The sequence below is a fragment of the Archocentrus centrarchus genome, chromosome 8, assembly GCF_007364275.1.
Source record: "Archocentrus centrarchus isolate MPI-CPG fArcCen1 chromosome 8, fArcCen1, whole genome shotgun sequence".
Classification (NCBI taxonomy): domain Eukaryota; kingdom Metazoa; phylum Chordata; class Actinopteri; order Cichliformes; family Cichlidae; genus Archocentrus; species Archocentrus centrarchus.
This window is the reverse complement of record NC_044353.1, coordinates 8,956,985-8,980,613: the sequence shown is the minus strand read 5'-3', so window position 1 is coordinate 8,980,613 and position 23,629 is coordinate 8,956,985. Positions and strand designations below refer to the sequence as shown.

The 23,629-nt window shown below is 42.2% G+C and overlaps 2 protein-coding genes across 2 annotated transcripts; one reads left to right on the top strand and one right to left on the bottom strand.

Annotated features, from left to right (window-relative positions):
• The first annotated feature begins 5,522 nt into the window (after nucleotides 1–5,522).
• Nucleotides 5,523–9,123, top strand: LOC115784368 (zinc finger protein Gfi-1b-like). Its single transcript, XM_030735585.1, has 6 exons — nucleotides 5,523–5,550; nucleotides 6,374–6,650; nucleotides 6,927–7,096; nucleotides 8,072–8,215; nucleotides 8,326–8,491; nucleotides 8,586–9,123. Exons 2-6 carry the CDS (start codon nucleotides 6,392–6,394, stop codon nucleotides 8,780–8,782), a joined length of 936 nt encoding a protein of 311 aa, XP_030591445.1. The 5' UTR covers nucleotides 5,523–5,550; nucleotides 6,374–6,391; the 3' UTR covers nucleotides 8,783–9,123.
• A 1,581-nt stretch (nucleotides 9,124–10,704) lies between these two features.
• On the bottom strand, nucleotides 10,705–23,420 carry engl (endoglin, like). The gene is made up of 17 exons (XM_030735507.1): nucleotides 23,298–23,420; nucleotides 22,135–22,254; nucleotides 21,497–21,669; nucleotides 20,041–20,178; nucleotides 19,785–19,959; nucleotides 19,381–19,552; nucleotides 18,869–19,013; nucleotides 18,423–18,615; nucleotides 18,095–18,264; nucleotides 17,828–17,983; nucleotides 15,809–15,889; nucleotides 15,464–15,715; nucleotides 14,856–15,350; nucleotides 13,352–13,493; nucleotides 13,178–13,279; nucleotides 12,604–12,721; nucleotides 10,705–11,291 (listed from the first exon to the last, which is right to left on the bottom strand). Exons 2-16 carry the CDS (start codon nucleotides 22,202–22,204, stop codon nucleotides 12,618–12,620), a joined length of 2,568 nt encoding a protein of 855 aa, XP_030591367.1. The 5' UTR covers nucleotides 22,205–22,254; nucleotides 23,298–23,420; the 3' UTR covers nucleotides 10,705–11,291; nucleotides 12,604–12,617.
• Nucleotides 23,421–23,629: the final 209 nt, after the last annotated feature.

The window sequence follows — 23,629 nt, the reverse complement described above, 5'->3', positions numbered from 1 at the left end:
GTTTATAGTTTATTTGATGAGTTCCAGGTTTCCAACCCTACTCTGGGATGGCACATCAATATATGCCATTGCCAGAAGGTTTGCTGTGTCTCCCAGCACAGTCTCAAGAGCATCAGACAGTTACTCTAGGAGAGCTGGACAGGACCCTAGAAGGTCCTTAACCCACCAGCAGGACCAGAATCTACTCCTTTGTGCAAGCAGAAACAGGACGAGCACTGCCAGAATCATACATCTCCAGCAGCCACTGGTTTGAATGTCTCTAGCCAAACAATCAGAATCAGACTTCATGAGGCCTATAGGCCCAACACCCTCTAGTGGGCTCTGTGCCCACTACCCAGCACTGTGGAGCCTGACTGGCATTCACCCTGAACACATGTGACAGACATGAAAGGGTCTGGATAAGCTGTGGAGAATGTCATGCTGCCTGTATGATGGTTTGGTAGTGGGTCAGTGATAGTCTGAGGAGGCATATGGTAAATGGATTAGTTCTTATATAGCGGTTTTCTACTCTGTTTGAGCACTCAAAGCACTTATACAACATGTTTGCATTCACCCATTCATACAAGCACTTCCATGATAAAGTAGTTATTATCTAACATTCACACACGTTCACACTCCAATGCTTGGGTCGGAGAGCAACTTGGGGTTAAGTATCTTGCCCAAGGATACATTGGCATGCAGTCTGGAGTAGCCAGGAATTGAACCGCCGACCTTCTGATCAGTAGGTGACCCGCTCTACCTCCTGAGCTACAGCCACCCATATCCATAGAGGGACACACAGACCTCTATGGGCTAGACAACAGCAACACATTAGGTATTGGGATGATATCCTTGCACCCATTGCCAAACCCTACGGTGGTGCAGTGGGTCCTGGGTTCCTCCTGGTGCATGATAATGCTTGGCTTCATGTGGCGAGAGTATGCAGGTAGTTCCTGGTGGATAATAGAATTAATACCATTGACTGGCTCCTATGCTTGCCTGACCTAATTCCAGTAGAACACTTCTGGGACATTATGTTTCGGTCCATCCAACGCTGTCAAGTTGCAACTCAGACTGTCCAGGAGCTCAGTGATGCTGTGGTCCAGATCTGGGAGGATCCATCGTCTCAATGGGAGCATAGTCTGATGTAAACATGCATGCAAGCACGTGGAGGCCATAGAAACTACTGAGCACCATTTGGAGTTGCTGCAATGAAATTATGGCAACATAGACTAGCCTGCTGCATCATTTTTCACTTTGATTTTCAGAGTGTCTGTAGGTCAGTCATTTTGATTTCCATCAAACAATGCTGCATCTTTTCACTCCTAACTTGACTTTTTTTTCCCCACTGAGATCTAATGTGTTTTGAAAGTGTTCCTTTAATTTTTAGAGCAGTGTATTTAGAATTACAGTATATTAGGCAAACACAGAGTTTGTATAGTTCTAACAACCTTGAAAGTCAATATTTGGTGTGACCACCTTTATTCTTCAGCACAGCCTGAACTCTCTGAGGCAGCTTTCTTCTCATTTCTTTAAGCAGTCTTCAGAAACAGTTATCCGGGATTCTTGAAGGACATTCAAAGCTCTTCTTTGGATGTTTCTGCCTTTTGTTCTGTTCTCTGTCAACATGATCCCACACTGCTTCAATAATGTTGAGGTCCGGGCTCTGGGGAGGCCACTCCATGACTGATGGTGTGTTTTTCGATCCAAGTATGCTTTTACTGCACTGGCAGTGTGTTTGGGATTATTGTCATGCTGAAAAATGAATTGTTCCTCTAATCTTTTTTTTTCTTTTTTTTTTTTTTTTACATATGTGTGTATTTATGTGTGTATATACATATACACACACATATATAAGAAAGTGTTTGTTCATAAATATTGTCTGTTTGCCATGTTTATCTTTGTAATATGGTAATAAGTACAATTTAAAAACTATTATCATAGTAAGTAAACATCTGGAACAAAACAAAAGGAAAATGAGCTTTTGTCTACACTCGCACTCCTTTCTTGCCTCCCTCCGCTTCAGGTTTCAGGTTCCTAGAAAGGTAGTTTTCTGCCACCATCGGGGGGAACAAGCAGCCCCTGAACCCCCCAAAACAAGAGGTAAAAAAAACCCACCGAACCCACCAGCTCGTCTCGGCTCCCTGCACTCCTCTCGTCTGCTCACCCTGACAGCCCCTGGGAAAAGGTTGCCAGCCCCCCACCACATCAACCACAGTGCTCTGACATGCCTGCCTTTATGCATATCAAGGGGAACTCAGCTTAAGTCTGTGCTCCTCACACCAGGAGTCAAATGAGATACCTGCAAAAAGTACAGCCACAATGAGAAAAGCGTTGGTTTCAGTTCATATGCCTTTGATTTGATTTCAGTCTGAGGTCAGATTCGGGCTCCAATACTTGCCAGAAGATATCTATTCAAAAACAGCTTTGTGCTGATGATTAGGCTAAAAATTCAAAGAAGTCAAAGAAACTTCAAAGTCTTCTTTGTGATTCAGTTTTTTTTTTTTTTTTGTTATTTTTTATAACAGTCTAACTCATAGTGACTAGCCTCGTATGAAGTTATTTTCATGTAGCACATTTAACTAATTTTGTGGCTGCTATTTCCAGAAAAAGAAGGGTAAGCATCTTCTAAAATGATAAGTTATCGTTTAAAACTGAGAGGTCATCTGGAGTTTATGAGATGCGTAAGTCATGGTACTTTTCCTGGGTAAGTTTCACAGAAAGAGTTTGTCATGCCCACAGGGGCTAATTGGTTAAAAACTGCACAAACAGGGCAACCTAACATTTAGCAAACTATGATCCGCATTAGATCACAGCACAGAGCGCTGTGGCTGTTTCTAAGGTTGGGCACCATCTGCACATATGCTGTTTTTATAGTAACATTTTGAAGCCTGCAAGCAGAACAATTAAGTGTAAATTTTAAACACGTTTAGAAAGGTTGACTGAAATATTTTCTTTGCTAATCCATATGTCCTGAAATGCAACTGTCTGTATAAAGAAGATAGGCTTTTCTTCATTTATGTGTTCTTTTGCTGCCAGTTGAGGGGTTTGAGCCGTTCTGTTGCTAAATTTGGGCAAGGATTCGAGAGATTCTGCGCGTGTGGTGTTCAATCGTGCACGCTGCCGAATGAGCTGTGAAGTTGAACTCTATTTCTGTCTGTGGCTTCAGTTTGATTGGTTACTTTTTTTCTCTGCTCTGTCACCCTAAATATGCTCGATCCTCCTTGGGAGGGGTTTCACCAGAACATCTGGTGTTTTTTTGTTTTTGTTTTTTTGAATTATGATCAAAATACATGAAGAACTGATTAGCTTATGATACTGAAAGAGTGCGATTGGACTTTTACTCCAGTCTTGGAGATTTTAGAGAAACGCAGACATAGATTATGTTGCACTGGGTACATAAAGGGTACAGTACTTCCCCTTCAAGGAAGGTAGGCTGTGATATGATGTATGCTGAAGTTTGTTAACACCATTATTCTCAAATGTTTATTTTTCAGTACTGTACAACACAGATACTTCCTGTTTACGAATAATTAGATTTAATGTCTTTTATCCCCCTTTTTTCTGGAACATTGTTCCCAGTAGCCTTATTTTTTTTAAACAGCTGTAACTGCACTCAAGTTTCAATAGGGAGAAATGAGTATTTCCTCACTCAGTGATTAATACAAATATCTCACAGCTTAAATTGTGTTAAATGCTAAATCAGGTACCTAATGTTGTAGTGTTGAACGATGCAATATCATTTTCTGTCTGTCAGCGTGCTCCTGTAACATTTCACCTTTAAGACGCATAAATTCCTATGTGGATTTGACACTTTAGATTGTAGATGATAAATGGTCATTTTTAACAGGTGAGCTACACCCAAAAAAATGCCACAGAATATTTGGGCATTTGTACGTCAAAATAACTTGTACATGCCTATGCTGCAGTTTTGCTCTGCATGTTCAGGCACCCTTGTGCTTCCCCACATTGAGAAAAGTAAAAAAAACCAAAAAAAACCCAGACAGACAGCGGTAATAGATGTTGTTTATATTGTAAAAATGGGTCATTGTAGCCTGTTGCTAGAGGGGTGCCAGACACGTATAATTCATTTGAGACATGTTACTGTTGTGAAATTGAAACGTTGCTTTCATAAGGTGATGTAGGTGCATAAAAGTTAAAAACAGGTTATTTTAGGCTATTGCTAGGTGGTCGCCAGGCAATGTGATGGTGTCGCAATATATCATGCATAATTCAACTTTTGGGGATATGAAATTAAATCAATATAATTATTTTGTAAGGTGTTATAGGTGCCCAAATAGGGAAAAAATAAAAGGTCATTTGAGTCTGTTGGTAGATGGCTGTCAGCCAACAGGATGACATCTGATGTAGATAAGAAGCTTCAGAGATCAAAGATGTACGTGTGTGCCAAGTTTGGCTGCTCAACTCCTGATGGTCTAGGAGGAGTTCTCAGACAAAGACACAAACACACAGACAGAGATTTGATGTATGTCTGTAAACAAACAAACAAAAAAAACAAACAATCAAACTAACAAAAACCTTCTAAATTTAATTTCTTCTTCTACCAACCTTTATAATACTTTAAAAACACACCGTCACAAGTACTTCTTTGAGACCTGTTACTTTTTATTTGAGTTTGTTCTGGTAACAACATTTGTGGTAGTTGGGTGTGAGTGTGTGAGAGTGCGTGCGTGAGTGTGTGTGTGTGTGTGTGGTGGTGGGGAGGTCTGTTTTTTTATCTTTGGCTGTAGACTGAGGAACTTTAAGTGATTAAAAAGTTTCTTCTTTGTCTTTATGTTTATTTTGTTTTTTTACAGTCTAAATATTTTATTAATTATTAATTTATAAGTTGTAAATGCTTTGTTCCTTCTAAACATTCACAAATACAAATTGCTTAAAACAAATTACACATAAAGTCTATTATTACAGCATGTAAATAATATGACATAAATATAAACTCCCCTGAAACTGTGTGGGATGGTGGAGTACCACATAAAGAACACACACACGACAGGTAGGTCTGCTGGTGTGTGTAGTTGGTACCTCAGTACCTCAGAAGTACCTCAGAAGTAAAGGTTCACATGTTCACATGAGAACGATGAGATATTCAAACTTTCCAGAGGTGGCTCGCTGTATTTACAAGTACGCCCACATGTGCAGTCACTGTGCTGTGAATCCAGCAGTGACACAAGCACATTTGTCCCACAGTAAATAAGGTTTCATGTTGACTTTGGCATCATGACAACTTCATTAACAGTTAGCTCTGTATGTAAAGGGACCAGGTGATCAAACCTCTTTTGTTTCTGTGGATTTAAAAAAAAAAAAAAAACTGGCTGTAAAAAAGATGCTTAAATTGAAAATAATTCGTTTCTTAGTAATAGTTTTGAATAGTTTGGGGCATTTTGCACCCCTCCTGCCTCCAATCAAACAATGCTCAGCAGCCTTTCAAAATCAAATCAAATCTCTTTGTGCCGTGTCATCAGTTGATGGGTGTGAGAAAGTGAAAAAGAGGACGTTGTCAGCTACAAGGACGCAAGACACACTCTCAACATTTAGCTGCGGAATACAGAGGTAAGAAGAGTAATTTGTCTGGAATCCCCTTGTTGCTGTGTCATCGTTACATTTAATCTAAACATTTTTTTGGGCATTTCTTTATGCGCCTAAAACATGACAAAAGTAAGCTTCTGCTGCACTACGGCATTTGTGCAGTGTCAGCTTGTGGAGGATATTATTTCAGTAGATGAGGAGGTTAAAATTATATTGTGACCAAAGTGTCTCACACAAAAGTTTCATGAAGATTTAGTGGCAACATTTCTAAGCAGGTGTGAATGAGCTAGTTTTAGAGTTGGCTATGCAGCTGCCTCAAAATGTCTTCTTTAGTTTTTTTTTTTTTTTTTTTCTCTCTTCCTTATTAAAACAAATCAAGTTATATGATGCTAAATTTCACAGTTACACAAATATTCGCCTGTTACACGGTGACTAAAACAAAAAGATTGGTCACAACATGAATTAGTTGTTTGGTTCATGCACTTGTTTCAGTTCGATAACATGCGAGTCAACATGCGAGGTCAAAAATCCCTCACGGTGCCGTTGCTGTTATTATGAAAACATCTAAATATATTGCATGCATTTCAAATAGAAGTATAAAAAAAAAAAAAAAAAGCTGGAGTGTCAGTTTAGAAGATGTATGACACCACAACAGGGTTATCCTCACTGAGAGCTTTGTGCAGGTGGCAGGCTGTATTTGTTGAGGAAACCTCAAGCTTTGGCATTGTAACTGAACACGTACAGGTGCACGACATCTAAGTGTGCGAGGCTCTAAAAGTGAAATGAAAGAGTTGGCTTATCAGACTCCTGCAGGTTTCTGATACATGATTTTTTTACCTCCCGTCAGCTCAGTCGACATTCTGCCATGCCGAGGTCATTCCTCGTCAAGAGTAAAAAGACTCATCCGCTGGGCCCAGCTAGGGATTCCTTTAGGCAGCAGTCCCTGTCCCAGAGAGATGCTGAGGAGCCTGTGACAGGGAAGGACAGAAGGCACCCCGAAGATGCTGTGCAGCCTTCGTCCCCCATCTTGGGGGTCAGAGATCTTGTGGCCGAAGCCTGCACGCCATGGAGTCGGATGGCAGTCCGCTCTCACAGTGACCCCTCGCAGGACCGTTGGTCTTCAGGTATGCAACACTCTAGCCTTTCTGTGTGTGTCTGTGTGCAGCTGAGGTTGTAATAGTACTACAGTGAATATGCAGTGTGCATTCCTCCTAAATAAGAGTTATTTGAGACAGTACTTTTGTATAAGAAAGCAGCAGGATTCCGCTTACATGAAAGTTCATTATTTTATTTTTATTTTTTGCTGCAGTCAAGTGCATAAAAAAAAAAAAAAAAAGACTCACACATTCTTATCCATTCTCAATCAACTAAAGACATTTGTGTTCTCATTCTAACAAAAGCCCCCTTGGAGAAAAGAAGCGCTCCTCTGCTGGTCTCGCCGTGGTCGACCGACAGACACCAAGCATCCGAGAGAGAGCGAGAGCTGGAGAGACTAGTCTTCATGTTAGTCAACCACACATCGCACACCGACCTCAAATCCCCCGTCAGTGATTGTCCGCTCTGTGAGAAGGTAGGAGGCCTCTGGGTTGTGAGAATGATTAAGTTTGCTGTCGCTGTCCTTATCAGTGTCATAAAGAAAGAGAAAACATGAGTAAAGAGGATGCTCTCAACTGTTCTGCACCACTTAATCTCTCTGCGTGTCTCACAAGGAGTTTGAAATAAATCTGGGTATCTCTAACTCTTTATGGACAACACATTCCTGTTTGCATTTAGAATGCATGCATTTGTATACAGTTGTGAATCTGACCTGCATAAGTTTAAAGCTCATATGATTTTGTTTTAAAAAAGAATCTCATAAGCAGTAAAATAACTATAACTGGAACTATCTGTCAGTGCACTCCTGGACAGTAGTGCAGAAAATGTATTTGAGGTATTTAGAATGGTTTCTAAATACCTCAAATGTATTTTTGGCATATCTTATTTAAATGAGCATTTTTAACCTTCAGTCAGCTGTTTTGGTGAATGCGAAATTTAAGGCAGAAATTGTATCAGAAACCCTCGAGTTGCTTTAACAGGTGCCACCCTGACACAAACAAAGAATGACTGCAGCGTTTGCAGAGCATGCTCAGAAAGCCGAAAGTCACAGTCCATGCAATATTGCATCAACCCACGCATGGCAGTCTGATGGAGTCTGCAAGGAATATTGCCATTTACCCCGGCTATTCACAAAACAATTAACGCTTTTAAGGGACTGTGCACAGCATTTTAGCACCAGCGTTCAAACCAGGAGAATTAGTGTCAGGCTCTGGGCTTTAGTAGCTCTGAAAACTGTTACATTTAGATGTCGGTTTTATTACGGATCAAACAAATGAAATGCAACAGTATATTAAATGTTTTAGAGGGGCTGAGATTAGACATTGTTTCATTGTTGTGTCTGGTTAAGGCAACAGTGTTTTGACAGCATAAGATAATTTTCCATACCGATGAGCTGTTTAAATTCCCCTATTGTTTCTCATTAGTATTCTTTACTTTCTGCCTCCCCCAGTCTCTTTCAGAAGTCTTAATATCAGGATGTGGTCTACAGGTGTGCAACATTTTCTCTACACCACTGACAACATCCCCCACAGTCACCGGCATGTCCCACATGCCCTTTGGCTTCAGAGCAATCAGCGGCTATGGCAGAGCTAAGGTGCAGTACACTGACAATATTTAGTGCATTTTTAATGCAAGACTCATCATAAGCTGCAAAAAACAAACAAACATAGGTCTCACTGTGTTTGTGCGTGTGTGGATGCGCAGGAGCGTAGCTTTGGCTGCAAGGTGTGCGGAAAGGTGTTCAAGCGTTCGTCCACCTTGTCGACACACCTCCTCATCCACTCAGACACGCGACCTTACCCCTGCCAGTACTGTGGCAAACGGTTCCACCAGAAGTCAGACATGAAGAAACACACCTTCATACACACAGGTGGGTGAATGCGACAGTAATTAAACCGGAGCTCTTAAACGCTCCTGCTCTGAACAATGTTCTCCTGCCCTCTTTTCCCCCCCACTCTGCTCAGGTGAGAAACCGCATGTGTGTAAGGTGTGCGGTAAAGGATTCAGCCAGAGCTCCAACCTCATCACCCACAGCCGAAAGCACAGCAGCTATCGGCCGTTCAGCTGCCCTCGATGCCAGCTCAGCTTCCAGCGCAGGGTTGATCTACAGCGCCACCAAGAGACGCAGTGTGGTTATGGGGACATGTACACTCAAACCTGAGCCCACCAAGCAAAGAAGAGGGTAAAAGTGGGCAGGATCTGTCATAAATGTAAAACTCTGAAAAATATGCTTTAAGTAGTAGCGTGCTTAGAAGTGAATAAAGCTGGACTGGTTTGCTTGGAGAACTCTGCAGGGGCACCCTTGATTAAAATACTCACAAAAGTCATTCACAGACAGTGACGTTATTTTCTCAATATTTTTTGCAAAGCAAAAGTTTTCTGAAGGTAACAAGATGTTATTCTTAGAGATTATGTTCCACAGAAGCTTATGTGATTGCAATACGGTGATTGTCCCATTACTGACTGAAGAGGATCCTTAATAACCTGCAGCTGGGTCATGACACAGATGACTCTTCATGATCCACTCACAGGATGCTCCTTGACTACTGCATGTACATGAAGTCTACTTTGAAATTGCTTTCTAAAAATAAAATAAAAACACTCGTGTGAACGTTTGGTACCATTTCTGCAGCACTTATGGTAAAGAGCATTCAAAGTTGCACTTAGCAATATTTTTACTTTAAAGGGGCAGCTCGCTCCAAAAAACAAATTTACATATGAGTCCATCTTGTTCCGGTGATGATATTTTGGAGATATCTGTACACATGTGTGCCCTATCTTCAAGATAATGGAGATTACTGGTGTCATTAGGTGCTCAAACACTCAAAAATTATATTTATCTCAGCACCAATGGCTTATTTAGAAGAAAACATTTCATGTAGGAACTATTTTCTTTCTACACCGACCACCCATCTACTCCAGCTAGCACTGTACTGCTTATGAGAGCACATATCCAGATGTCCATTTAAATTAAGAATCATCCCAACTCGCTGAGTTGTCAGCCAGTTTAGTTACAAATGTGAGACATATATTTATACTTGTGTTTTCATATCAAAATGCTTATATTGACAGTTTTGTTATGTGAAGTTTAAAATGAGCAGTACAAGCCTGCAGCTGCTTCCTTGTGATGTTCTGCTGTAAAATATGAGTAAAACGTAAAAACTGAAAGGATTCCTTCATCATTAAAACAAACCAAAAAAAAAAAAGTCTTTCTGACTTGAAATGAGAGTTGCAGACGAGTCTTTAAGCTCAAAGTCTCTCCTGCTCCCGTCCATCTCAGTCTTCTGATAAAACAGGTCCATCTGTACGGTTCAGATCTTACTGATATGTGGTGTTACTTCACTCGAAATAAGCTACCAGAAGGATTCATTTAATTTTATTAGAGTATCAAATGAAACTTGTTCCCACAAGTGAAATACTGTTAAATGACTGCGCCACATCGTTGCTTAATTGATGTCATTTCACCGAATTGGTACATCAAAAAACAGGCAGAAAACTCTGGCCTTTTTCACACGGGAACGGCCGCAGTCAGAAACCCTGAGTAAGACGGCGGCCGCAGAGAGACATCTCACACCCCTCTGTATGTGTACATCTCTGTAATGACAGCAGGATGTAAACATCAATGGCCTCGTCCTCGGCAGAGGTGCAAAGCAGACCAGCTGCACAGGCTTAGGCCCCGTTTACACGAGAAGGTTCTTGTGTAAACGGGGCCTTACTGTGCCTTTAAACAGAAATCAGATGATTCTGCAAAATTTTGTGAAAGATTATCTGATAAAGCGAAAGATAAACATCAGCCAACTGCTCAGCGTTTCCCTTAAGCTCTGCTGAGTTTCCAGTGTGCAACTTTAAGGTTATGGCTACTGCTCACTGCTTGCTTTAGGTATGTTTCCCTTTTTAAAAAAAAAAAAAAAACCTTCAAAACTTATGCAGATATAGTTAGCGTCTATGCAGATACAGTGAAACTCCTCACTGTCAAAGAAGAGTTAAAGAGACCAAAGCAGAGTTAAATACTGAGCTTACATTCATGTGATGGTTAGTTATACACGAGAGAGAAAGGACAAGTCGACACAGATCTGAGCTCATTTAATACGTCTTAGTTTTCACTTATACACAGATTTCACACACAGTTGAAGGCAGTTTTAACATCCAGCTGATTCATAACATAAATATTGAAAATGTAAAAAAAGCTGACTGTTCAGGCAGACTCACTGTCACCTCTGTGACCTCGTGTTCTCTCTATATAGACAACAATGGCAATGCGGTTTCAGTGACTCAGTCCAACCGTGTTTAGATTCTGTCAAATCCACGAATGTTTCTCCACATGTGACAGTCCGCTGCCACTTTTGAACCGACTCTGCGTTGAATGGTTGGCAGCATCATCAAACGGGACAAAGAAGCACAGTCTCACTTTGAGTCACACCTCTCTTCACAACGCTGCGATGAGTAAGCGCCATTGTATTCACATTAGCATATACAGTATCCGGCCTCTTGCATTTCAGATGCACGGCAAAGAGGGGAGAAATGGTCTCTCTCTCACACACACACACACACACACACACACACACACACACACACACACACACACACACACACACACACACACACACACACAGAGAAGATGTTAAAACCTCTGTCCCAGTTCTCCATTCTCAGATTTGCAGGAGGAAATCCTGAGAGACAGATAAAAGAATAAAACTGTTCAGACCTTTCTGGCATATCAAAGCTGAAATCTGCAGGTGCTCGGCATAATGCTCATATATTTTCTTGAACTGACGATGCTTCTAACCACAACAGTTTATTTTAAACGCGCAGCTTTGACATTAGGTCTTTGCAGCCCAGCTGGAGTAACACATACAGTTCAACGGCATGGTGGTAGACACACACACCTCTTTAATTTGACTATAACTGGAACAGTTATAGCTTTTACAGCCTGTGTGTTCTTTTAGCGGCAGTCCAATCATTGCCTCAAAATAACAAACTGTTTTATTAAAGTGGTAAAGTATATTTTATTGAAGTGAGCTGAGTTTTTCTTTCACCGGAGGAGCTGTAAGCATTCGAAACTACAACTGCAGTGTTCAGAAAACACCTCATACATTATAGAAAAAGTGATTTTTACTTTTAAGTATTATTTTTTTCCAGGGTCTGTGCACACTGAACAACAGAGTATGACTCTGTGCTAAAATGCTCGTTTTCAACATTTGTCCCTTGTCCCAACTCATTTACAGCCTTTCACATTATGTCACCTCAAAATGAAATGAAAGCATCTGTGACGTAGCTTTTGATATTTCTACTTACCATGCTGTGCAAAAGTCTTGAGCCACCCCTCTTTATATTTTGCTTCCAAGGAGCCAGACTTTAATGTAATTTTTTTTTTTTTAAAGTGGTCTTGAGCAGTAGATCTCCAGCTTTCTGAAGGTCTTTCAAAGTATTTCTATAAACATTGGCTGCTTATTCACTAATTTTTAGTATAGTATAGTATTCGTGTACCTGACCATTTTCAGAGGAATGCTTTTTTTTTCTATAAACTACTGAACACTGACCTATGAATCATTCAAACATAAAAAAAAGCACCTAACTCAAGAGATGATCCAATGTTTTGTCTACACATAACAGACAATTTAGCAAAGAACCAATTTTAAATGGCATCTTTAGACACTTTGTTACTAGCAGCCTGTCACAAAAAAATATTTTGTTCCCATTTCTTTAGATGAAACTGTTTGACATGCATGAAATGATAATAAATGATTCCCAAAAAGATAATAGCTGAAAACTTGGTATATCTCAGCATTGTGTGCAGTGTATCCTTAAAAACTCTGAGGAAAGTGGACACATGACGGACAAAAGAAGAAGTGTCAGGCCTAAAAAAAAAACTATACAGCAGATGAACAGCATCTGAAACTCATGTCCTTTAGAAATAGGAAAAAACTATAATAAATATGTGAATAACAGCTACACTTAATCTTTTAGAAAGGGTTAAATTACCTTCAGGCCGTACCTCACACTGAGCTGGAGGACTGATCAGACACTGAAGGCGGGTTCCAGATGCTGTGCTCTCCGTGAGTCTGGTCTGTTAAATGGCCTCTATAATACGCTGACCGTTCTGCGTCAGAAGAATATACATACAGTTGTTTTACAGCATCTTCACAGGAATCACAGAAAACACATATAGTGTATCCTTTATTTTCATCTTTGAAATGAATTTGGGTTTCCTGTTAAAACTATGCTCTTTCCTGCTCCTTCCTAGCAGAAAGTGTGCTCAGACTGTCTTCCAGTTCAGGAAATACTTCACTTACATGTAGGAAAAACACATCAAAAAATATTCTGGTCATATGGATCTACAATGCTAATATCTAATGTGACATCATTTTTTGGTACTGTGGTGCTTCTTCTTCCATAGACTTTCAGTTATTCTGGGTTCAACACACCCATTAGCACACTAATCAGCATGAAACTTATACTTAACTGTTAACTGTGCTAATTCCAAGAAACTTGATGATATAATAATATATTCTGCAGTATATCGTGTCACAGAGAACGCACAAGCTGCCTTCATTACCTGTATAATTATAGATGCACCACAACCCCCCCATCAGCGCGACACCCATTACAAAGGCTGCAAAGACGATTCCCATCACTGGTCCAGCCTCCACCACCGAGCCTGAAGACAGAGTGTGATATATTTTAAACAGAAACACAGTAGAATTAACCAAATGCGGTAAATGATACTCACCGCTGCGCTCCGGCTCTGGTCTGGCCAGTGGAGTGACGCTTAGCCTCTTGATTCTTTGGCCAGTAGGGGTCCTCATTTTAGGAGACAGTGAACTGATAGGGTGGGTGACCACCATGGGTCTGGAGAGGTTTCTGATCTCACACTGAAATGGGAATACAGAAAAAGGTTTATACTTAAGTTTCTCTGTCATCACCGTCCAGTACCATGATACTGGCAGGTGAATATAAGTGTCTTATAAGTGGACTTATTAAACATAATCTGGCACTTAGCAGGTTTTAAATGAGGTAAATTAAACCTCAATAAAAAATACCAAATATACATATAAACATACATATTCTGTATTCTATATAACATTGCTTCAGTTCATTGAGGTTTGTGGGCATTTGTTTATGCAGAGCTCTCTTAAGGTCCCACCACAGTATTTCAATCAGGCTGAGGTTTGAGGTCATTGCAACACCTTGATTCTTTCATTCTGCAGTAGATTTGCTGCTCTGCTTGGCATCATTGTCCTGTTGCAGGATCCAATTTGGGCCAAGCTTTAGCTGTGAGACAGATGAATTCACTGTTGGCTCTAGAATACTTTGGCATACAGAGGAGTTCATGGCCAACTCAGAGACTGCAGGGTGCCCAGGTCTCAGGGCTGCAAAACAAACCCAAATTATCGCACCTCCACCACCGTGCTGACGGTTGGTATGAGGCGCTGGTGCTGATATGCTGTGGTTGGTTTTCTGCTAATTTGGTGTTGTGCATAATAGCCCTTTGCTCTTGTTTATTCAAAGGACGTTGCAGAAGTCTTGTGGTTTGTTCAGATGCAATGTTGCCAACCTAAGCTGTGCTGCCATGTTCGCTTTCTAAACAACCCACACCTTGTTCACTCTTTTTCTAATTGTACTGTCATGAACTTTAACATTTAACATGCTGACTTAGGCCTGTAGACACTGAGCTGGAGCTCTTGGGTTTGTTGCAGTTTCTCTGAGCCCTGGATGGTCCGACCTTGTCATGAATTTGCTGGGATGTCCACTCCTGGCAAGGTTTGCAATTGTCTTGAATGTTTTCCACTATAGAAAAATGGACTTCAACTTGTTTAGAACTGGTCTTATAACTCTTTAACTGATGGGCAGCAACAGTTACATCCCTAAGATCACTGCCCAAACTTTACAGAGGTGCTCACACTTCCTGATGATCAGTTAATCAAGTGCATTTTATAATCAGCACCTGGCTGCTACTTACCCTCTTAATTTCTATGGAAGCAGTGAGGGTGGACTTAGTTTGCCACACACTGCTTCTGCATCTAATTTATCATTTTTGTTAAGTAAATAATGATTAAATCCCGCTAAGGACCAGATTATTTTTATTGTGTCCTGATGTGCAAAATCGGGCATTTTTACCATCACTCTATCAACCTTTCTGCAACATGTTTTTATAAACTACTTAACTATCTAACTTCTAGCTTTGACAAGATGATTTATTTGCTATTTCTTTGGTTTTTGTTATGTTTTTTTACCTGATGCCTGGGTGATCTATATAGAAGCAGAGGCATGCGTTGCCTGCCCTGACAGTCATTCTTTACGGTTTCCTTCATGGGTTCCCCTCTTGTGGAGTCAGAGACACAGAGGCGAAGGCTGCAGTGGAGGAACTGCATTGAGTCATTATAAACTGGTCGCAGGATGAAGCTAAATCTTAAGGGCTGTATTTCCGCCTCTGCTGACGTACTCATGGTCTTCTTGTCTGTCCTTCTTCCACTTTCTCTTTTTTCACCTATTTGATAAATTCTGCTGTTTCCCAGCCCCTCCATCTCTTCCATTTCCTCTTCCAGTTTACCATTATCTTCAGCCTCTGCTTGCTCATGTTTTGTCTTTGCACTGAGGGTCAGTGAGGGGTCAGAGGAGCAGCCGTTACTTATCACGGTCCAGAAGGGAGATTTTTTGGGGTCTGAGAAAGAAGAGACTACACATGACTTCACTTCCACAACATCTGCCAGAGGTGCTTGGGCTGAAATCTGCAGTAGAACAGACATTAAATAAAAAAAAGAACGATCAAGCTGTGAATAAGTTAGCACAACAATTTGCACAACAATATCAAATCAAAGCACAGAAAGCATGTGAAAAAGACCTGAACATAGACACGCTGGTCAGCAGTGATGACACAGGGACCGATCCGCCTCTGCTCGTAGCTGTCTGTGACAAAAAGCTGCAAAAGAAGAACTGGCCCAGATCTGTGCCTCGGTGCTGGGAAGTGGCTTAGTCCTGTATTGGGCCACGGACCTTCTGGCACCCAAGGGATCAGTTCTGTCTGAGTAGTGTTTACGTTATCATTACCAGCAGCACCGCTGGGATGGCCAGGGACAGCAGAAAAACAGCTAAACTGAAAGAAAACAACAGAAGGTTGTGGATGAAAAATCTTGCATGAAAACTGGAAAATAGAAGATGAACATACACAGACACACAGATATCTCACACGTATGCCAAGTGGACCTTTGGACTTCTCTGTGCCATTGAGGGAAAGGATGGTCTGAGGTTTGTCACTCCATATTAACACCTGGTCAGAGAGGACAGAGGGAAACAGAATTCATTGTACTGTGTCCAGTTTTTTCTCTCACCCTAAACAGCAGAAAATGTTCTTTTAAAATTGCCAACTGGAGATCACCGGGTTAAAAATATACAGATACAGTCACTTAGCATTGCTCCCAGCTGACTGCCAGTTACCAGCTGCTGGGAGTCTCCTCTCTGTCCTCTGGGGTGTATCTACATGTGCCTTTCAGTCACTTGCAGACTGTCACCAGTAGGTGGCGTTTTCTTCACAAAAACTGAAAAATGTAATGTCATATATAAATAGCACAAAGACCTTCTTAACTGTAGACTGGTTGGTCTTTTTGGTCTTTTCATCCAACCTGTGGTGTGTCACTTTGGGTAGTGACCAAGAAAAAAGGAGATTGCAGACACAATGGGGTAAATTAGCTTCCTCCGAAGGGTGGCTGGCCTCTCCCTTAGAGATAGGGTGAAAAATGCAGTCTACAAGGAGGGGCTCGGAGTAGAGCCTCCACTCCTCGACATCAAAAGGAGCCAGTTGAGGTGGTACAGGCATCTGAGTAGGATGCCTCCTAGGTGCCTCTTGGGTGAGATGTTGTAAGCATGTATTACTAGCAGACCCAGGACATGCTAGAGAGATTATTTCTCACGGAAAGCCTGGGAACGCCTTAGTGTTCCCCCGGATAAGTTGGAGGAGATGACTGGGGAAAGGGAGGTCTGGGTTTCTCTGTTTAGGCTGCTGCCCCTGCGACCTGGCTCCGGCATGGATGGATGGTTGTTGAAATGTCTTTTTAAAAGCAGTATCTTTGGCATTATGCCTTGATTAGATAACTTTAATAGAGAGTTTTTGCAATAAAGAGATGAGATGAGATGATTCTTTGGAAAATTATCATCATTTTGTAGTTAATAAAAGTTTAAACTAGTAAAAATAGATCAAGGAAGCCAAGGGATGCTTTCCCATAAACCTCTATGCAACCAGACTTCTTCCTGAAACCAGAAGAGTCACCCCCTGCTGGCCATTATAATGAATATAGGTTCAAGGTACTTCTGCAAGCCACATCCCTCTATTATTTACAGTCTGTGTTCTAGAGCGTCTGATTGCTTCCTTCACTTGCATCTCGTCCTCCCAGAAAGATGTGAGCAGAGATAGAGGGACAGACGAGCTAAAGCTCAACATTATATTTACCTCAGTATGTTTCACCAGCTTGTGTGCTCTCTTTGGCCAGTCTCAAGGTTCAGCCCCGCCTGCCTCATTAGCTCTTCAGCCTCTCTGCCCACACTCTAATCCTGAACAGCAAACAGCCTGACAGCCTCCAGCCAGACCAGCCTCACCAGCTCCAGCATCAATTACTGCTATAGTAATAAATTCGTACTGCTTCTGGGTTCAGCTCGTGCTGAAACATAACATTTGGACATCATTATAATTCACTGCTTCAAGATATTTGACATAAGCCTCTGTTGTTTGTCTGTTTTTCAATCATGCATCCATCCAGTCTCCAGCCTCTGACGGGAGATTTTCTCTCACATAATTTGCCTCTGCACAAACACCCATTTTAGGCTTGACCTCAGCAATGTTCTGGTCGTGATGACCTGGGTCACAAGTCTCACAAGGACAATTTCCACTTACCACAAATTCAAGTGGCTGTTATGCACCCCATGCTTTTTTTCTTTACCATGAGTAATAGACATTTGTTTTTGTTTTGAATGCAGATACTTTCCCAACTATGTTCTGAAGGTTTTCCTGTTTATCTCGTTTCCTCCCTCTCAATTTCTTCAATTTTTTTCTGACAGCTTGTTTTGAATTGCATCCACAAAGATGCAGAAAGTCAAAATCTGCATCATTTGTTGCTTCATGTAACATGTATATAGGTAGGGTTTATGAAACAAACAAAGACAGAGAACAATTCTCCAAAAGTTTGATGCAATTTGTCAAAATGTCTTATCTCACCGTGTTTTTGTACTGCACCCCTCTAGGCTCTCCCAGAAGCAGGCCCTCAGTCCCACAGGAAATGACTGGGAACACTAACAGGAAATGGCTTCCATTGGACTCAGCCTGGCAAGTCAGGTCACGTAGTGTCAGGGCAGCCACCGGGACAGACAGGCTCTGAAGGAGAGCACTGATGTGAGGTGCTACAGAATATCACAGCGTAGCTGGCGTCTTTTTCTACGACTGGTTTAGGTTAGTCACTGCATCTAATGCTGAGAAAATTAAGACCTGCAGGATGCTTTTATCCAGCATCACGCTGAGGCGTCCGCCTTCACAGTTCACTGTGAAACCCTGTTGCCCTCCTCCTGCTCTGCCTCCACCGTTCAGCCACTGCCTCAGCCTGTGCTCTTCTTCCTTGGGAGGCCTTGCAACCAGTGGATTCATCACTGCAAACTTATCTGTGGTACAGAGAAGAGACTCAGAGATACAGCGATGTACTCACACATCAAAACCCTTCATTCAACTGCAAATGTTGTGCTGGAATGATCTAAGTTAGAAAAAAAAAAACACACAAAGGGAAATGAAATATTCATTTCAGATACACAAGAGTCTTGACCTGCTCCCCCCTCAGCCAACTGGATCACAAAGTGATTGGCCAGGTCAGCCTCAGTGTAAGAGGTCACCTTGGTGAAGCCACTCTCACTGGCCCACAGAAGAAGGTCAGATATACTAGACAGGTCAGGGTCAAGCGTGCTGGCAACCGTTAGGCCAGGCTCAGGTGGGTAGGGTGGAGACACACTGTTGGAGGACTGTGGAGACAGCAAGATGACACATAATACAATGCAAGTCAACATTAAGCTGAGTCGAGTCAAAGCCAATAGGTGTGCAGTGTCATTGAGGGGCAGTGTGCTACAGTACATTAGACCTTGGCAAATAGTCTAGACTACATGTTGGTTTTGTTGGATTTGGTCACAATGAGAATGAGTCTGAGTACTATTTGCTGTGTGTTAAAAACAATTTCTACCAGTGGGTGGTTACGTAAATGAGATATGTTTCCCTTACATGAACAGAGATGTGACCCTGGACACCATGAGCAGCAATGGCCCAGTTGACCGGCACAGAGCTGCTGAGAATTAAGACAACCTTGTGTCCTCTTGAGTTGGTCACTGGAGGCACAAGAGATACACTCACCTCTACCTGCATAGAGCTGAAGAAGATGGCCAGAGAAAACAACATTTAACCCAAGGCATCCATCCATCCATCCATCCATCCATCCATCCATGGATTTTGCTTCACTTTCAGGTGTTTTGCTTGTATATTACTAATGAGCAGGTATGTGTATCTGTGCATTGCAGCTTGATAACCAGGTTTGTTAAGGTTAGGATCATTTCTGCCTAGAAAAAAAGCTGGATGGAAAAAGCCAAAATGCTAAATAAGTGGATCCCAAACAGAGAAGCACAAAACAACGGCTACAACCAGCTTTTATCTACAGGCTTTGGGTTTAACCTTGCATGGCTATAAATAGATTCTCACTTATGCTTTTGCCACGACTTTGAGAGGCTGCATGTTCTCACCCACAGAGGCCTGAGCCCGGTGAATGGAGCTTGATCACGTGGACTTCAGGGCTGGCCCCACCTGCTTGCGTGTGGGTGCAGCCCTGCACTTCCTGTGGCTGCAAGTCAGAGGTCATGTAGTTGCGAGAGATAAACATGGACTGCAGCTGACACACAGGAGGCAGCGTTGGATCTGTAATGTGGAGGCAAAGCAAGAGAAGTTCTTGAAATGGTAGCTGGTTTCACAAGTGCTTTCTCAACAGTGCCTGTGATCTCAGCCAGAAGTCTGGTAAAAGAGAAAGGGGAACTGACACATAAGATAATGTGATCATTTTATCACCACTAACAATATACATTGTAAATACACAAAATTGCCACTAAATTAGGTTTTTCAGCACAGGGATGTGGGTTTCTTGGTTGCTCACCCTCTCCTAGTCGAAGGTAGACTCGATTGCCATGCGATGAGTGCGTCAGAGAGGATAGGTTGCCGTGATGCTTCAGAGCCCAGCGATGCAGCGCACGGGGGCGAAAAGGCAAAGAATGCATCGTTTGGACGTGCAAACGCAGGGTACTGGACTGTACGCTGGCATTTGAGGACACCTGGAAGAGGAGGGCAAAAATATAGCATTAAAACTGAAAAGTGCACTCAGTCAGAACTACTCTTCTTACACACTGCCTGACCTGCACCAGCACTGGGAGGTTGGTGGGCAGTCTCTCAGCATCCAGCCACCAGATAACTGGGACTTTGGAGATGAGCACCAGGTGGACTACCCTCAGAGGGGAGGGAGACAGCGACAAAGGCTTCATCAGCACCGTCACCTACAGGGAGGAGAGGAAAAGGGTTTCGTTTTTAAAGCAGCTCACTGCATGTTCAGCATGTATAATGAAACATGCATGTTTCATTATACATGCTTGTATGTGGTCACCAACAAGTCAAATTCATTTTATATCCACTTCTGTCTAGGCTCTATACTCACTGGCCACTTTATTGGGTACACTTGTTCAACTGCTTGTTAATGCAAATGTCTAATCAGCCAGTCACAAAGCAGCATCATAAAGCAGTAACTCAAATAACCGCTCATTAAAACTAAGGTATGCAGAAGAGTATCTCTGAACTTACAACACATCAAACCTTGAAGCAGATGGGTTGCAGCAGCAGGAGACCACAGCAGGTGCCACTCCTGTCAGCTAAGAACAGGAAACTGAGGCTACAGTTCACACAGGCTCACCAAAATTTGACAATAGAAGATAAAAGCCTTGCATGGCCTGACAAGTCTCAGTTTCAGCTGTGACATTCTGATGATAGGGTTACAAGTTGGTGTAAACAAAGTGAAAGCATGGATCCATCCCACCTTGGATCAGTGGTTCAGGCTGCTGGGGGTATAATGGTGTGGGGGATATTTTCTTGGCACACCTTGGACCCCTTGATACCAACTGAGCATCATTTAAACACCACAGCCTGCCTGAGTATTGCTGCTGATCATGTCCATCCCTTTATGACCACAGTGTACACATCTTCTGATGGCTGCTTCCAGCAGGATAACGCGGTATGTCCCAGAGCTCAAATCACCTCAAACTGGTTTCTTGAACATGACAGTGTTCTCATTTATGGGCACTTAAATGACCTCCACAGTCGCTAGATGTCAAACCAGTAGGGCACCTTTGGGATGTGGTGGAACAGGAGCTTCTCATCATGGATGTGCAGCTGACAAATTTGCAGCAACTGTGTGATGCTGGCATGGCAAGGCAAAAAGGGGGTCCAACACAGTACTAGCAAGGTGTACTTAATAAAATGACGGTACATATCCAGTGCCAGTGCAGTAAGCCTGTGACCTTTCAGGCAAATTCATCATCAGTTGATCATGTTAACCTGTGAGTAGTTTGTGTAAGTTTTCTGTCATAATTAGTCATGTTTCTTTGCATGCTTTTGTATAACATAATTGGGTTTAGCGGTGATGACTTTGTGAGAAGCTCAGATTGATCAGCAAGTGATTTTTTTTTTTTTAGCTTTCACACACCTCATTTGAGTCAGCAGTTTAACGCTAATGCCCAGACTCAAAGAAAAGGTCAGTCACTTTTCCCTCTGCTCCTGAAGCTCCTGTCCTTACTCTTTGCTAAGTAAGAATTAGTCAGTTACCTTGTTTTCTGGACTGTTTGTCACTCTTCTTAATGCAATGACATGAGTTTCCTTGTTTCCACGTTCTCTAGCAGCACAACCCGGGCCTGCTTCGAACCTTTCCAGCAGACCCTGAACAGGGTGCTGGGGCCCCACTGGACCGGCCACCGAGCACTGCACCTCTCCACTCTGAGCTGAGGAGAAACAGCACATGCATGACTACAAAATGTGTTAAACCTGAAATATATGCACAGGAATTACAAGTCATGTCTGCTGGGTGTTGACTGTGTAAAATAACAAACAATGTGAGACATGAGTGCTTCCCCACGCGGGCCCCGATGAATTTCAGACTTTCCTTCTGTACTCTTCCTTGTTTCACTGTGTTTCTCTCCTCCCCTCTGATGTGTGGGTGACACAATAGTCTGATGTTTCTACATCTGCTCAAATCTCCGCCTGGGGTGACTGGAACTTGTCCAAGAGAAAGCTATGCAGCAATTTTCACTTTCATTCTGACACTTCAAGCAAAGACCTTTGACATAGGCACAGGAAATACCGCATTTACTACTTGTTACGTCTTCACAACACAGTCCTCATTGTTGTTGGTCTAAAGATAAATGAGTCAGATGCTGTTTTCTCCTGCTGGGTGTCATTGGCCTTACCTTCTGGGCTCTCCCACAGCAAAGAGAGGAAGAAAAAAGTCCATCGAACTCCAGACAGCGACGGCATCATAAAAGCTTCTTTACCAGACTGACCCAATGCTATGGGATGCCCTGTAACATCTTAAAAACACATTCAAACATGCAGTTGATGTACACCTGTGTGTGACCACTGCACAGTAAAAGATGTGCCAAAGCAGACATTAGATAAGCTTGATTTGTAATGATCAAAATATGAATTTTTGGTTGAAAAAAAAAACAAGCATGCAACCTTGATATACGCTCAGTGGCCACTTTATTTGGTGCACCTGTTCTACCCCGTTAATGTAAATTTCTAATCAGCCAATCGCAGTAGCTCAACACATTCAGGCATGTAGACATGGTCAAGACGACCTGCTGGAGTTCAAACTGAGCATCAGAAGGTTATTTGAACGTGGCATGGTTGTTGGTGCCAGACGGACTGGTCTGAGTATTTCAGAAACTGAAACACACCACAGATGTGCAGCCGACAAATCTGCAGCTACTGTGTGACGCTATCATGTCATGCACAGGTGTACTTAATAAAGTGTCTGGTCGGTTTTATTATTATTATTATTATTTCAAATCAATAATTAAATATTCAATCAGCCAAACTTCTTGTTCTGGGAATTTTTTTAAACAAAACTAATTGTCACAATAAAAACCGACTTGAGTCTGTTCAATAATATCAAATCGAGGGTAAAATTCTGAAATCAAAGCTTTTTGCTACAATCTCACAGTTCTGACTTACTCTGTTGTATCAATACTGGGTCCAACTTTGGGATCAGAACGTGCCTGAATATCAGTCTGACTAAGTTCAGACACAGGAAAAAAATATTCAGCACCAACAACACAACTGGTCCACAGTGTTCATGCAGAAGGGAAATCACGCAATGCAACCTGAACAGAGCAAACACACATTCTACAGTCTATGCAAACGAGTTGATAGACTTAATGCAATTTTCTAACTAAAATAGTAAACCACGAAGACTAAAGTTCTTATAACGGTGTTATTATAACAGCTGTTATATTTAAAGAAAGTTATTGGCAGCTAACTCGTGCTAGTCGAGTGTGAAGGAAATGTCAGGATTCCTAAAACCTCTTTGCCCTCAGCAGACTCCGGCCTTGGAGGGAATGCAGTCACTCACCTGCGGCGCTCCTCACAGGGACAGGCTGACTGCTGGTCCAGCTGTTGCTTCAGACTTCACTGCGAGGGCTGTATTCACAACTCTACACACGCCCCTCTCATTTCCTAAACACACATCCACGCAGTCTCACACACACCCTCAGCGGCCAAATAAATAATAATGATGATAATAAAAACACGCAACTCTCAGCTGCGCGGCGCGTCGGGCATCTTTATCCCGCTGAGGTGCGCCTTGTGAGAAATGGATTTATACCGGGGGGGAAATTCATTTTACACACAGAGTAAGATTGAAGGGGAGGGGAAAAGGGGTGGGGGGCAGCTGTAAAGACACAA

Bases quoted from the DNA above. Each gene is read 5' to 3' on its own strand.
- engl (XM_030735507.1), bottom strand. From the start codon at position 22,204: ATGATGCCGTCGCTGTCTGGAGTTCGATGGACTTTTTTCTTCCTCTCT. The intron at 20,179-21,496 runs GTAACTGACTAA...TCCTCCCTGTAG, and splicing joins CAAACAGTCCAGAAAACAAG to GTGACGGTGCTGATGAAGCC. The intron at 17,984-18,094 runs GTCTTAATTTTC...GCTCTCCTTCAG, and splicing joins TGGATAAAAGCATCCTGCAG to AGCCTGTCTGTCCCGGTGGC.
- LOC115784368 (XM_030735585.1), top strand. From the start codon at position 6,392: ATGCCGAGGTCATTCCTCGTCAAGAGTAAAAAGACTCATCCGCTGGGC. The intron at 7,097-8,071 runs GTAGGAGGCCTC...TGCCTCCCCCAG, and splicing joins ATTGTCCGCTCTGTGAGAAG to TCTCTTTCAGAAGTCTTAAT. The intron at 8,492-8,585 runs GTGGGTGAATGC...CACTCTGCTCAG, and splicing joins ACACACCTTCATACACACAG to GTGAGAAACCGCATGTGTGT.